This window comes from Echeneis naucrates, chromosome 20, assembly GCF_900963305.1.
Source record: "Echeneis naucrates chromosome 20, fEcheNa1.1, whole genome shotgun sequence".
Taxonomy (NCBI): domain Eukaryota; kingdom Metazoa; phylum Chordata; class Actinopteri; order Carangiformes; family Echeneidae; genus Echeneis; species Echeneis naucrates.
This window is the reverse complement of record NC_042530.1, coordinates 7,608,124-7,623,775: the sequence shown is the minus strand read 5'-3', so window position 1 is coordinate 7,623,775 and position 15,652 is coordinate 7,608,124. Positions and strand designations below refer to the sequence as shown.

Genomic DNA, 15,652 nt, shown 5'->3' with positions numbered 1-15,652 from the left:
GTTTTTTTTTTATTTTTGGTTGAGGTAGGGGAACGTTAGCTTAGTTTGCCATTAAGACTTAGTGCCTGCAGCAATCAAAGCTGCGGTCAAAATAATTTTTTAACCTGTGGACAGATTCTAGCCTCATGTCTCTCCCTGTAACTCTCTAGCTGTATACTTACAGAGAGTAGCATCAATCTTCTCCTCCAACACAAGAAACCAAAGTGTGTATCTCATAAAATCATGGCCTGTTCCTTCAAATCAGATTTGTTGCATGACAGAATAAACATTTATCCCAATACAACTCATCACAGCTGCTCTGCGAGTAACACGAGCCATATCTTAATATCTCGTCTTTCAAGCTGTTCCTAAATGTTTTGCTTTTGCAGGCCATATTCAATGTCTTTTTCATCCATTCATTCACACGCTGCTGATCCCTTAGTGACTTTCCCATGCACCGTGAAATCTGCCAATGCAGTAACAATAGTCATGGGTGGGGTGCGCAGCTGAGTTGGAGTCTACAGCATGTGCTTTGATTGCTGGAAAGGTAGACAGAGTGAGGAGCCATCTGTAGGAGTATGTCTTATTAAATTGTTCAAGTCAGTGCTCAAGACCTCGGTCAAAAACTGTTCAATAACTTTTTTTTTTTTTCCTGAAACTTGCAGAAAATTTTGCAAAAGTTGTTGTTTAGGAAATTCATTGCATCATGAGACTGAAAAACATGTTAAGCCTATGTACTCCAAATCCTTTTCCTTCAGTTTTGAATTTGTCTGGCATCTAGAAAATAATCAATACAACACTTGTTGAGTCTGTCTTTGGTCTGCAGTCTATTCTTCTTCTATTTTCTCCCTTCTCCCTTTTGCTCAGTACTGCACCTCATGCTCTCTGCTACACTGGCCTCAACACTGGGCTTTGAGAGGCCTCCAGAGAGGGGGGAAGCATGGGGGAAACTTGGAACAATATATTGTAGGTAAATAAATGCTCTGTCTGAAAAAGAATGCCTTTCCAAAACAGACCCAGGGCCCCTCAGAGCAGCATGTGCCCCAAATAATGCCCTAATTACTCGACTGATAATAAGATAATAATGCTTCGACCTCTTTCGAAGTCACTGGGTTCACTGCGCAAACAAGGACCAGCACTCTGAGACTGAGGGAATATCATCTGGGGCCTTGAGGAGGCTGCACGTGAAGAGACTGTGTGTTTATGTGTGTGGGGGAGAGAGAGAGAGAGAGAGAGAGGCTGAGTGGAAAAGATAGATGCTATTAAAGTACAGTAATCTATTCAATCCTGTTTCCAGCTTTTCTACAATGAAACTAAACTTTTGTTTGCTTTGTTTAGTCTTGGCTTGAGAGGCTACTGTCAAATAAACACTAAAATTGGTGTGAAATGCTGTGAAACAGGTGTATGTTAAGATAATGCGATGATATGCATCATAATATGGGGACAAACCTGGAGATATGATCTCAGCGCCGTGTTGATCAGAATCTGTGGCTGGCCGGCTGAGCTGGCTTGAGCGCTGCCTGACTATTGATAACAGATGAAAAGATGAGTGAAAATACTGAGCAGATGGGATGGTGCATAGTCATAACAGGAAAATAGGGAAACAAACTAGAATATATATTGGAATTAATTTACAACTTTCGAATACATTGCCAGGGTTAAGTGACCAGATGGGTTGCAGGGTATAGCTCTGGGGAAATTCTCGGCAAACAAATATTTGCAGATATTTCATTTATATTTTTGGTAAAATGCATATCAAAGACTACATCTGTTGGACTATTAACATGTTGCCTTTTATGATGCAGTTCTGAAAATAAAGGCACTGTTAACTGGAATTTCCCGACTTTGGGACAAATGAAGGAGTTTGGATTCAAAGCCAGCATATGTTCACCATCCTAGGGAAGTTTTTCCTTAGGAAAAGCTCTAAAACTTTAAAACCTACAGGAGAAAAATATTTCTGCTTGGTGCCCTGGCATTAGGAGAGTGTTGGATGAGGTCTACAAAGTAGAAATACTCAACTAATCTGTCATGATTTATCTGCTAACTGACAACTTTCCAGCGCGGTGATCTCTTCAGTACGCAAAGGAAGGACAGCAGTGGAGGGTAAAGCAGCTGAAACGTATGGAAGGAGTGTAACAGAGAAGAAATCATCCCTGTGCACAAGTCTTGAGTGATATATCCCTTTCAGCAATTCCAGCACCTGAAAAGTCCATCACTTCCAAGAAGATTTTTGGGAGAGCACCAGTTGTCTGCAATAGGAGAGGAGGAGAGAGGAGAAAAAAGGGGGAGGAAAATTGTTCCTGCGTCACGTTGCTTTAATTTGTTCTCCAGCTGCCAATGAAAATTATGACCTGCAGAAGTTTTTTTTTTTCCCCCCTCTCTTCTCTTTGGCTCTACATCTGCCCCCGCAAACCACACAGCTGGAGCCACACACTGAACAAGTGTAATATTTACAGTATGGTGAATACGACAAAAGAAGAGTAATGGGACACATGGACCCAGGTCTCACACTGATGAGACTCATAGCAAGCTGGCCCTCCTCCCACCACTGACATTGTGTGGGCGTCCTGACCAGTGACCAGGGAGGTGTAGGCATGGTCACCTGTACACGGGGCTGATAAGAAAGATTGCTGAGCCGATTTAGAAAGGTACCATGCCAAATATATCAAATCACATCCAACTACACACAGGAAGGAGTTGTAACATGATTCTATTTTTCTTTAGTATGGACACAGTGATAAATCTGCACAAACTGAAAGCACAGTGTTGACGAAACTAGGCATGATCTGGGGAAAGGTTAGACAGAAGCCAGTGCACAGTGTTTCCAAATGATGCTGTGCTCCAGGTGACAAGGAGGGGCTGTCTACCATGGAGACAGGCGCACTTCCTGCATCGTCCTCTGCTGTATATAAAGCCACAAAAGCCCGGACTTCTCCCGAAGCACTCACTAAGTTTGCAAAGCGCAAAAACTCCTCAGTGGCCGCCAGGCAGCCCTCCCCTCTCTCTCTCCGAGCCATCACTGAAGCTTTTAGCGGTCAGAGGAAGGTAGGAGCAGGCTGTGTGAGGGAATGTCACAGAGGAAGAGGTTTGAGGTTCTGTATCAGCGGGTCTGAACTCATGATGCTGTCTTTCTTTGTGGTTTCTTCACAGAGCAGTCCAGGACGCGGGATATTCTGTCTGCCGTTTTATAAAGCCAGAAAATAAGAAGAAGAAGAAGAAGAAGAAAGAAAGAAAGAAAGAAAGAAAAAGAAAAATGAAACTTCACTTATTTGTCTTAGATCTGATATTTCTGTGCATCTCCTGCGGAGCAAGTGGATTGGCAACGACTCTCCCTGCTGCGTCCGCGTCCCTGCCGGCCGGCAACCTCACCGGTGTTGGTGCAGGGCACAGCTCCGGATCAGACCCCAGCAGCTCCAAGAGCAGGAGGAAGCGTTATATAAGTCAGAATGACATGCTCGCCATTCTAGAGTATCATAATAAAGTACGAGGGAAAGTGTTTCCCCCGGCATCCAATATGGAATACATGGTGAGTGGAAGCTTTCATTCATTTTTTTTTTCTTCCAACATGTGTATCCAATCAGTGCTCACCTTTACTGCAGCCATATGTTGAAATCTAAATGTCCTTATCATCAATGAGTTTTATTGAAACTGATTTTTTTTTTTTTTTTATATTCATCAAATTTGAAGTTTTGAATGTAAGTTAAGCGATGCATGTCATTTGGCACCTTCAGGTGTTAAGTAGATTGGACTGCTGTAGACCACCAAAGGAGCCTGGTCACTTCCTGTATGGTACATCAGTGTAGTATGGAGACAGCCATGATAGGAAACATTTGTGCAGTTGCAAATCCCAAAGCTGCTGAGTCAGGCCAACTCTAACCCATACAGCATATATTTCATTATCATTTTATGGAAGTATGAGAGTAATGCTCTGAAGTACTTTACAATTTCAGTTGACAAATGTGATCATTGAGGTTAACATGTTTATCTTTCTGTGTTGGTCTCCACACACAACAGAAAAGATACATCCAGTGAAAGAGTCACTGCAGATGGCATATCTGGCAACCAACTTTCTCCTCTTATGTGCCGATTTGTATGCAAGTGCATGTGGCTATGGTAACACTGGTGACATTGTGATGAGCTCCTAAAATACAGTCTTATGTCACAACTCACCGGGATAAAGGGTCCAGTGTTGATCTTTTGTGGGTGTTATGTAATGTCTGGATCATTCATGTCCCGTCTCTCTGTCTGATAGGTGTGGGATGATGCTCTGGCTAAGACAGCTGAAGACTGGGCTCGCGCCTGCCTTTGGGAGCATGGGCCGCCTCGCCTCCTCAGGTTCCTGGGTCAAAACCTCTCCGTCAGGACAGGACGGTGAGTGAACTTTGACCCCACTGACCCCCCTTCCCCTCGCAGACATCTGCTCCTTCTCTCAGGGATGACTCTCTCAGCAGTCATGGTCGCTGCTGCCTTCTCTCTCTCCGAAGGGTTTCTGTGCTGACCTAGTGAATGCTTGAGGAATGCTTCTGTGACCCCTCAAATAAACAAAGGCTGTGTTTTCAGCCATGACCCATGAGGACAAAGGCGCATCCTTTTAGTAGGTCTTGACTTTCCATTTGGAAACGCAGGACACCATCATGTGCTCCTGCTCTTTTACATTTTACTGAGGAGCAACATGAGGCTCCAGGGAGTACAGCTTACTCTGACTCCTCATTGTGTCTTAAGTTCTATAGTGTTTCTCTAAAAAAAAAAAAAAAAATGGACAAGGAGGGGCTGGAATCATTTAGCTCGCTCCAGGTAATGTCCCCCTTAACAAGAAAATGAATAAAACTCAACTCTCCAAGTCAGTATTCTTAAGGACAGAACAGGATGGGATAGCTTTCATAAAAACAACTAAACATATTGCTGGGAATTTTGGTGTTAGCATTGCTGTTTGGCAACAAATTCTGACTCTCTGAAGCATCTTCAGGATTATCCTGCTGACATTTGTAATTGCAGCCATGTTTAATGGTGTAGAGTCCTTTTGATGAAGCTCACCCATCATCATTTCCTCTTTTCTATTGATGAATTTCAGGTTTTGGTCAAACCCTATCCATTTTACCACAGACTGAGTCTGAGCATCATTTAGCATTTTAGTAAGCCAATGCACCCTTAGTGTACACACATCTGGGAAAAAAACACAACTTCAGGCTCATAGGAAAACATCAGAACAAAGGCCGGACTCAACTCTGTTTTTCTTTAATCACTGTTCACTTGAGCCAAGATTAATCTGTCACCCCTGAATACAGCTGCGCTGCACCTAAATTACCATCTCAGTAAATCTTTCCTTAAATATAATCACTGTTGGCGAACACAAAAGTGCATAGTGAGTGCTCACTATAGGTTAGGATTTATATATGTATATTTATACTGTGTTGTGTACAACATCTGTCCTTTGTTCACAGCTATCGATCCATTCTTCAGCTAGTGAAGCCCTGGTATGATGAGGTCAAGGATTATTCTTTCCCATATCCCCGTGACTGCAACCCTCGGTGCCCTCTCAGATGCTATGGACCCATGTGCACTCATTATACACAGGTACACACACACTGATCAATAGGAAATGTGATAATGTTGAGTTGGAGTAAAAGTGGCACGACCTGACTGTTTGTGTGTCTGTTTTGCAGATGGTGTGGGCAACGTCCAATAAAGTTGGCTGTGCTGTTCACACATGCCACAATATGAATGTGTGGGGTTCAGTTTGGAAGCGGGCAACGTACTTAGTTTGCAACTATTCACCAAAGTAAGTGTACCGCCATCCATCTGGTGTAGTGTTTGTTGCATGCAGTAAGGACGGCTGTTGACTCGGGTGAACCTGTTCACCTGATGGCGACAAGCTGACACAAGCTTAATTCCGACACAGCCCACTCTGTTCTGTGCTGAGTTATGAAATGCCACCCACGTTGCTCAGAGATTCAGATAACCCCAATGCAAGCCTGTGAGCCGGTACTGTAAAGCTCCGAGACCAACAAGGCAGACAAATTCCCGAAAAAAAAGAAAAAAAATTCCATGAATCAAAGCCCATATGAACTTGTGACGGACTTGTGACCTCAGCTCTTTAATCCATTGGTTTAGGACATATATAATAGTAGCAGGATCAGGACACCGATGACCTATTTTAATTTTGCTAATTGCAAAATATGGCCTCCATTATTAAGGCCACACAGCTGTGGGTTTGGACACAGTTCTACTTTCTGACCTGCAGAGGTCAATGTTGTCTTCATTTGCAAAAAGCAGCAATATGAATGATACCAACTGGTGGTAACACAAATGGGAAACTGGAAAATGTAGATTTATATACTTTAGTCACTACTAGCACTACATATGGTGCAATTTGTGAACTCTGACTCCTCAGTCAAGTCATCTGTAAAAAATCTCACCTCAAGATCTACTTAGTCACCGTTGTCGGGTTTTCAATCATATCAAATGTTGTTCGCTATCAGTTAATAAATATTTTCTACGGTCATTCAAAAAGCACACTGACTTTCTTTTTTACTGTCTCTCAGGGGTAACTGGATTGGAGAAGCTCCGTACAAAGTAGGCGTACCCTGCTCCGCCTGCCCCCCCAGCTATGGGGGCTCCTGCAGCAACAACATGTGCTTCCCTACTCTCAAGACAAACTACCTGCACTGGTTCAAATAAATAGGCGTCTGCTCCTGAAATAAGATGACAACCCACAGTACCACAGAGACATTATCTTAATCCCGTAAGGATTTGCACAACAGTCTTGGACCACACTATTTTGTATATATGGGCTTATTTAAAGACACAAACATACATTTGAAGGCAGCAGACAATTTAGTGTTGATGACCTGTAAATAAACTGTAAAATAATTTGTTACAATTTCAAGTGATGAAATATAATTTATATGTAAAATGCGTCCTTAAACACAGTACAAACTGTGCTTTTGTTTTTGTTTTGTTTTTTTTTGACTTTCTTTGTTTCCCATTGACAATGTGGTAATGGAGAACATAACACCATCATAGCTGCTCATAAGTGCTCACTCTGGTGCTACGGGCATCACACCTTCATGTTGTGTGCTCTGCCTTCACAGGAATGTTGTGATAGAAAGATCAAAGCGTTCGACCTCTGAGGGAAAACCTACACTGGTGGTGTCAGCTGAGTCACCGCTGTCCACCTTTTCTAGATAAGACAGACTTCACACTCGTCTCCATTGCCGTTTTTCATATCTCTCTTGCAACACATCAGCAAATGTTTTGCTGACAAAAGTGCACTTACTGTAAGTCAAAAGCATATCACAGCTGCATACGGGAGGAACATACATCAGTTAGACAGACAAGTCTTTATTTCACACACCTCTGTTGTCATAAATCTGTTTCCTCATTTTCACAGTGCATTTTAATCTGCACTGATTAGGTTGTGTTGCATTACTGGCATTACATCCTTTGGGGCATTTCCTCAGTGTTTTTTCATTTAGATTAGATATACAGTAAGTCTGACCCACATATCTGTTCTATAATCATATTTGTTACAGAGTATATTGGTTAACTGTATACCAATATATATATAAATGTTTTTAACTTTTGGACAAATGCAGTGTATGTATGTTGTAATGAACTTTTCACTGATGTTGTAGCTATGGTTTTGGAGTTAGGCACACAAGTGCACCTTAATTGTTTGGTAAATTTTCCAAAATACCGTGAAATTACTATTTTTTTGTACATGTAGATAACCATTACACCTTGACTATCCTTAAACTTCAAGTATTCTGTAAGTTATTCATTTTTATATGGGAAATATTTAATTGATATTAATTGTTTATTGTTTTGTAAAAGGATTGTACATATAGTTATATCTTAAAGTGGTACTGAATATGGTTCATTTGCATGCCAACTTTTAGAATGGTGAAGAAAATTTACCATAATGTAAATCAAGTTGTATGAACTAAGCACTATGGCGGTATATTGGCAAGTAAATGCTTTAAACCCTCCAGACTTGGTGGATGGATCAGAATCTGGACAGTCTCTCAGTGTGACAACACTGGGAAGGAGTGAAGCACACATATCTGCAATGCAATGAAAAGATGAGGACACAAAATAATTTCACTATGATAAAAAAAAATATATATATATATAATTAGAAAATAATGTATTACAAAACAGGAAATGAACATTTTCCGCACTGACTGTATTTAAATCAATATCTGCAACAAGCTATTTATGCAGTGAACTGTTTTTCTTGTTCTGTTCTGTATTTTTAATAAAACAAGAACACATATGTGCAGTCTATTTTTAAAATATTTCACCCAGTGTAGTAACCGCTCAGTACCCTCAGCCATCCATCGGACACGTTCCAGCACTTTTCTCCACACTGACTCCCTGTAACCGACCGTGCCTGCCTCTGACCCGTCTCTCCAGTATTTTCCCTGGAAAACTGACCAGCCTTCTGCTCCTGACCTCGCCTATTTTCTGCTCCCTGCGTGCTAGCTGCTAGCCTGGTTCCTCTTTTGGAGGGCCCAGCCCATTCAGAGCCCCACAGGCAGAACCTGCTCCGGACCAGTGGCATCCTCATTATGTGAGGATGGCAGGAAGTATCTTGCTTTTATTTAACAATGTTCGCACTTTAATACCTACTTGTGGAATGTTTTCTCCAGCTGTGTGACAGTAGGCTGATGAGCTACTGCATCCATATTAGATCAATTCACTTGATTAGCGGCGTTGTACATTCAATACTGAAACAACTACTGAATACTATGAGAGTCCTTCCCGTTCAAGAGATGTCTGTCAGTAGCTTTGTTTTCTATAATTCACCACACACACGCCTCTGGCCAAAACAATATCATTGTGAAATGTCTGCCATGTCAGAGCTCTTCCTCATGTCTGATACTGATTAGAGCGGTTTAAATTCAACAGTGACATTGCGAAGACTCTAGTGCTGTCGATCAAAGGCTGCAAGAAAAGAAGAAAAATATATCAGGGCCACAACTCAATCCTAATAAATGAAGGTTGACTTTGGCCCTGTCCATCCATGTCTGCACAAATGAACAGACAACTGATAGTTTCAGAGGACCCTGTTGTTTGATTTTGGTCCTGTGAAACCACTGACCTCTCCAAGTGGGAGCGACAAGGAGCTGAGTCCAATGCTGGAAGAAAGAGGGAGAATGTGTTCCTTCCAAAGCCTGAGAAGATCGCAGACATTTTCCTGTGGTACAACTCTACCATTTTCATCGTGAAGAAAAGCACTCATATGTTGGGCATATGCTGCAGTCCTTGCACTTTCTCTGGTAAAGATTGTCTTATTAAGGTCTGGGCAAGTTAGGCGATCATCAGCAGATTATAAGGAAAACAAATGAACAAAGGACCAGAACATGTTTTATTTGTTAGATAAACATCTGTATTAGCTCAAGTGTAAGCTGGGCTACAGAAAACATCTTTCCTTACTCAAACGGTTGCTGCACAGCAATGCACTTTGGCAGGCTGAAGTCTGGGGCTCACATTTTCATGCTAAACTTTGCATAACTTGAGGGTTTCAAACTGCTCCCTGCGCTTTATTAAGTAGCTTCAGCCATTGAGCCAAAGAACTCTCTGGAAGCAACAGGCAGAGAGTTGTCGAGGAACACATTAGAATGCATGGGAAAAATCCTTTTGTCTGAGCAAATGTGGGGTTTGGCTGGAGTCACACGGATGATTGGAGGCACATTTAAAAGGCACATGAGAGAACTGAAAAGCAGGATGCAGTGCTGAATTAGACGACCTGCTATCGACATTTACCTGGTTTATGCATCAGTGGTGGAGGCAGAGGTTAAGGATATGTATTTGGGTTAAGATGAAAGCTGTCACTGACAGGTCAGAAAACACCTGCAGTAGAGTGTAAATGTAGAGCCAGGCCATTGCACACTCCCATTCACAGTCCCATCGGTGATTAGTGCTCACATTTTGATCAGACTCCATTTGTCCATATCATAGACGATAAAATATTCAACATCTTCCTGGAATTTATTTTATCTTAATGAATGAACATATTGTTCCGTTTAAATGTCGTTGAGAGAACAGAACATCACATGCTCTACTCATACTTCACATTTTGACTGAATTTAATCACCAACCTGCTGGACTATTTTTTTCAGCATTTCTAATACTTAAAATTCAACGTTTTGCGCAGTTTGTTTGTTTTGCAAAATCCAAGTGGCCACAACTGCTTTTTCTTCCTCAAGTTGGCTTGCTTTAATCCGGTGTCAACAGGTGCACTCACTCCTGACTCAGCTGACTTTTCAAGTCCTATTAACAATTGAACTGACACTTCCTCTTACTCGTGTATTTCACTGTTCATACAGAAGTCATTTGAACTCTTGTCACTACATTTACTTCAGTTTCTTTCACAACTGACTTGATTTCATCTATTGAGTGAGTCAGTTGAATCACTTTTTACTCATCAAATTACAGTTCAGATGCAATCAGGCACTATAAGCCAAATAACACATCAACAGTTTGTCTTTTACTTTTTACATCATTATTAATGTATTCACTACCACAACATCAACTGACATATTTTAATTCCTCTGTAAGCTCCTGTCTTTACACTCCATCTCTTTCAGTTCTACAACAACAAAAACCATCAACTCTTTCTAAGTCACATAACATCCACTCTTCATATTTGCACTACAGTGACTCCCCTTCAGCCAATGATGACTTTGTCCATCAATTTATTCGCTTCAACTGTCACAATTAATTCTCCCAGAGTTTCCACTACTAAATCTTTCAGCTCAATTTATCATCTTCACTTCAGTTAACATTTCAATTCCCTTCAGTGCTTCCATTGAAATTGAGTTGTGATTCTTTCCGTTTATTTAAAGGGGTATTTTCCCCAGTGCAGGCTGAAGGCTACGGACAGTCACTATTGGAAAATGACAAGACAACAAACCGTTTATGTAAATGGACACAGCTTCTGGGGCCTCTAAGTTTATGGTCTCAGTCACTAGTTTCCAGTCTTGTTTGATACAACATGATTCTCTTCTTTTAAACTCCAGTCCCCTTCAGAGAAAAATAGACAAGCATGGGGCCATGGCTACAAAAATCCAATTGACCTCCTTTCATTTACAAGTTAACTGGAACTTAACTTGGGGGCTTATTTTAACACTTGTTTATATCTGTTCTTTTAACAGCAACATTATCATTTTTAAAAGTTTAAGCAGCAAACTTTCAATGTTGAGAGTGTACATTTTCCAATTTTCAGTGGCGAAACAAGAAGATTAAATGCTCAGTTGAAGACCAAAAGGAGTGAGTATAACAGACAGACTTTCAGTTTCCAGTTGCTGTAGCCATAAATCCATTTTAACTGGTTCCTTCTATCAGCTTGTGCCAATATCTACTGGGCCCACAATGACGCATCTGAAAGCTAATCTGAAGGTGCACTGCTTTTCCTAATAACGTGTGAATTACTGACCTGTCAGATAAACTGTTATTGCCGAAACAGTTTCATCTCCATGAGCTGTGAAGACGGTGAAACATTCATTTGAAAGGATGGTGAAAGCTTTACAGGGACTACAGCAGGGAGACAGATTAACAGGGAGTGGCTGTGGTAGGGGATGCTTTTTCTAAATGGATAAATAACCTCCTACCTTCAATAATAACAAAAATGAGAAAGAGTTGCAGTTTGAGTGAGTGTAGAGCTGAAAAAAGGGGATAAATCTTTAGCGAAGGGAACGTTGTAAGAGTTTAGAGGTTTGTTGAAAGGTATGTTGTATAGTTACAACTGTCCCGCCACTCATATATCATCTCTGTACTTTACAACCTCTGCACACACTAAACTTGGCTATTCTGTGATGCGAGGAGGCTTCAATTTCTTTTTTTTTTTCTTTTCTGAATCTCTTGGAGAAATACCTTTCTCCTCTTAGAGCTCTACCCGATGAAACACAACCTGTGCCCAGTCCAAATCTCAAACCTTTTCCAAAATCCACTGCTGACACAGCAACATGAAGATATCAGAGCGGACCTGGAGTTAATGCTCAGGTCCATCAAACATAAAAATGTTTGATATGTTACACCGCAGCTTGTTTGGTCAGATTGAGCTGTGCTTGAGTATTAATTAAAAACTTTAGATGGTAATAATTGTGTGAGCTCCTTCCTGCAAGCCAGCTTTTAACACAATGTTCACTTTATTATTCGAGCATCAAGAGTTTGCCTGGTTTGCTCATTCTGGCTAAGCCTGACAGTTCATTGTTCACCTCAGATCAGCATTTGATTACAAAATTTCAACTCCCAATCCACTCCCGATCCTGACCACCACCCCCCCACCACCAAAAAGCAAGAAATACCAATCCCATTTTCTAAAGAAAGGCTTTGCGATACAGTTGAATGCCCAACAAGTGCAAAAACTTTGAGTTGAGATCTTTTGTCAGCTGCTGTTTCCAAGGTCAAGACTAAACCGAGCTGTGCTTTTATAGGAAATTTGTACCAAAGCAATAAAGCAATGTATATCCTCGATGCCTACTTATTATTAAATAGGAACCACGTATAGGGAATAAGAACATGCACTTACATTACCTGTACTATAATCACCCTTCACATGGCCACTCACTTACAGGGCTTCCACAGATATTTGCAGCGTAACGTTAAATATAAAGGAATCTGACTGTATCCATGTCTGACATTGGTCAGGTGGGAGTCTGTTGGCATGCTTCACCCAGAGACTGATGTCAGCTACTTAAAGCATGTTTTGGGATCTCCTTGAATGTTGGCATGTACATGCTACAACCCTTTTGCTACCATAAATCTCCCAGCGCAGCAGAGTTAACCGTAGGGCATGGCTTAGAGTCCTTTTCACGCTGGAGTTGCCCTTACTTCAAACAAGGAGTAAAAAATAAAGCGTTTCAGGTACACAAATCATTTGTGGTGTCTCAGATACCTATTTTGGTTTTTCGTGCTGTATATTTAGGACAGGGTGACCATAACATGTGGGGCAATGTTTCATTCCTCCCATGTTCTCCTGGTGGAATTAACATGTCGTCCCCACACCAACAGCACACAAGCAAGTGCTGATGTTTCATGCAGTGAGCCAGAATGAAATAAGACACCATACTTGAAGCTGAATGGCTTATGTTAGGGTCACTTTTCTCGTCTAGTGACTTTTCCCTGGCAAAGTAAGCTCCTCTCATGGTCTGGTTAAGTTTAAATAAAGCATATCTGGCATACCTCGGGTCACATATTCCATTTTATTACAAAGGTCAGAAGCTGTTGTTATGTCATAAAACTGTTCTGAAACTGTATAGTCTATACTCATCTCGTATTTGACATTAAAAGAAATCACACATTGTGCAGCTGGGGCTTTTCTGTGCTCTGTTTTCATGTTTTCCTTGTTTCTGTCTGGGTTCCCAGGATTCCCCACACTGCAAAGATGTGCATTTGGTTAACCGGCAACTCTAAATTGCCCATAGGTATGAATGTCAGCATGGATAATGCTTTGTCTCTTTTTGTAAGCTACGCAATAGACCAATGGCCTTTCTAGGGCGTACCCCCCACCCCCCCTTACTGGATTGGCTCCAGTATTGATAATGAATGAACATGTCAGTCTCTGGCACAGTTACACTCCACCTAAGTGGCTATAAGAGCTCTGCGGCATGTCCAACCCTGAACGAGACTAGACGTGACCATTCTGGTTCGCTTCTAGAACATAAACTAATGCAAAGGTGACCCGTGTGCTTTTTTTGCCCATTTTATACTTCTGCAGTCTTGGGTGGGGCCCCATTAGCCTCTGCATGGGGCCAAGCAGGGACTCCAGATGAGCGACATCCTGCAGTAGCAAAATGTGGGCCAAAATCAATGTCCTCTCAGAAGCTCAGTGCTGGGAAACTGCTGTATAATCAGATGGGCATTCTTAACTCAGTCTCAACTCTCTTTTATACCTGTTGTCAACAAGCTTGCTGAGGCTTTGATGCTGATACTGACTTATAGTGTCCTGACCGCTTTGCGCTCATAGTGTAGATTAGCATTAGGTAATGCCTTCTAAAGGGATTTATTTATTTATTTATTTATTTTTTTTAAAGAGGAAATTCACTTTTCTCTATATCAGATATAATACGACTCATTGAATGGTCATTTGTCATATTTTCTAGTAGGTCAGCCATATTTACTTTGGTGAATCACCAAACACATCAAATCCACCAAAAATATGTGCTTGTTATATTCTATCCAGAAGAAGATATTAGGTGACAAAGACCAGACTTTATTTCTGCATTGTTGTGAAATTTCTTGGTTTGAGCTGAATTTCAACAACAGCAGCTATTCATAGAGCTTTCAACACAAAGGAGAAAACACACAACATGACAAAACAAAGGAGCACTGGGTACCCACAATAACCCCATTTCCCAGTGCATCTACATTATCAGTTTACCAAAACTACAGTCCTTTTGTTTGCTCGCAATCGGACTATTAAGAGATCGAGACACATTCCAGGAAAAATTTCCTGAGTTTCCCTTTGTGGTTGCAAACTGGGGGAGCTGAAACATTTCAGTTTGTCATCATGAGCTAATTTTTTGGCTTTTTCACTCCTTATTTCCACCATGAGAATCACTTCATTTGAAAGGTATTGTGCAGTTTGCATGCTGAAGGACACTGACACCTGGTGGTTGTATGAGAATTTTCTTAGAACGTGTCACACATCTGCTGAAAGACTGTAAGTTTGATTTTACTTTAATATTGTGGGGTACGTGTCAAAGACAAAGCCAAGAGTAAAAACACAACTGCAGTTCTAACTGCTCTTTTAGAAAGCTAGTATATCACACCAAATGCAATCTATACCGCTTCTTAAGCGTATTTGTTGTAACGGGAAATCATTATGTCATACAAAGCAGTCCTCTGAAATAGTCATTAACTCTAAATGCCTGCAGCGAAACCTTTAAATGAACAGTGCTGTTTACATATGCACTGACTTCTATTTACCACAAGGGGGTGGATGCAGACAAGCTAAGGCCAAACTGACCCCCAGTGCCTATCTGAGGCTGCCTTCTGCTCAACACTGCTGATAATGTCACAAAAGCAACGATGTAGAACGTCTGCCAAATGACCTTGATGCTCTTTACTCCCATTCTCACCCGAACACTGTTCCAACGCTGTGACCTCAATTCAGCTCACCCAGAACCATTAGGGAGCAATGTGCCAGATAACATGGGCCAAGAGAAAGTGTTCTTCAAGAGTGTTTGTGTGGTTTGCTGTTGTGTCCAGAGGCTACTGTTGTGTGGATGCAGGGGTCTGGCACAGCTCATGCATTCTGTTGGGTTCGTGTTTTGTTTTGTTTTTTTGCAAGACCACACGCTTAATGGAGGAAGTAGCGTACAGAGAATGTGGACCCATGGCTTAACAGTGACTGCGTGGGTGAGATAGTGAGAACATGAGGGGGCAACTGAGTGACAAGAGACCAAGGAAAGAAAGGGAGGGGAGGGAGGAATGTTTGTGTGGCACAAGAGAAAAGAGGAAATTGTGTGTGAACAGACCGAAAGATGCAGGTAATACGTTAAGTAATAACAGAAATAAGAAAATGGGATATAAAGACCCAGCAAAAAAATAAAAAAATAAAAAGAGAAATGCTAATCAAGAGAAATCTCATGAAAGGCAGCTAATACCAGAATCCCCAGCATGAAATCATTTATATTGCTCCTTCACAGGCACAAATGGTGTATAT

General features: G+C 41.3%; 1 protein-coding gene across 1 annotated transcript; it reads left to right on the top strand.

The window, feature by feature from the left end:
* Nucleotides 1-2,936: 2,936 nt before the first annotated feature.
* pi15a (peptidase inhibitor 15a) lies at nt 2,937-8,219 on the top strand. Its single transcript, XM_029529392.1, has 6 exons — nt 2,937-3,024; nt 3,130-3,505; nt 4,232-4,350; nt 5,421-5,553; nt 5,643-5,758; nt 6,522-8,219. Exons 2-6 carry the CDS (start codon nt 3,233-3,235, stop codon nt 6,655-6,657), a joined length of 777 nt encoding a protein of 258 aa, XP_029385252.1. The 5' UTR covers nt 2,937-3,024; nt 3,130-3,232; the 3' UTR covers nt 6,658-8,219.
* Nucleotides 8,220-15,652: the final 7,433 nt, after the last annotated feature.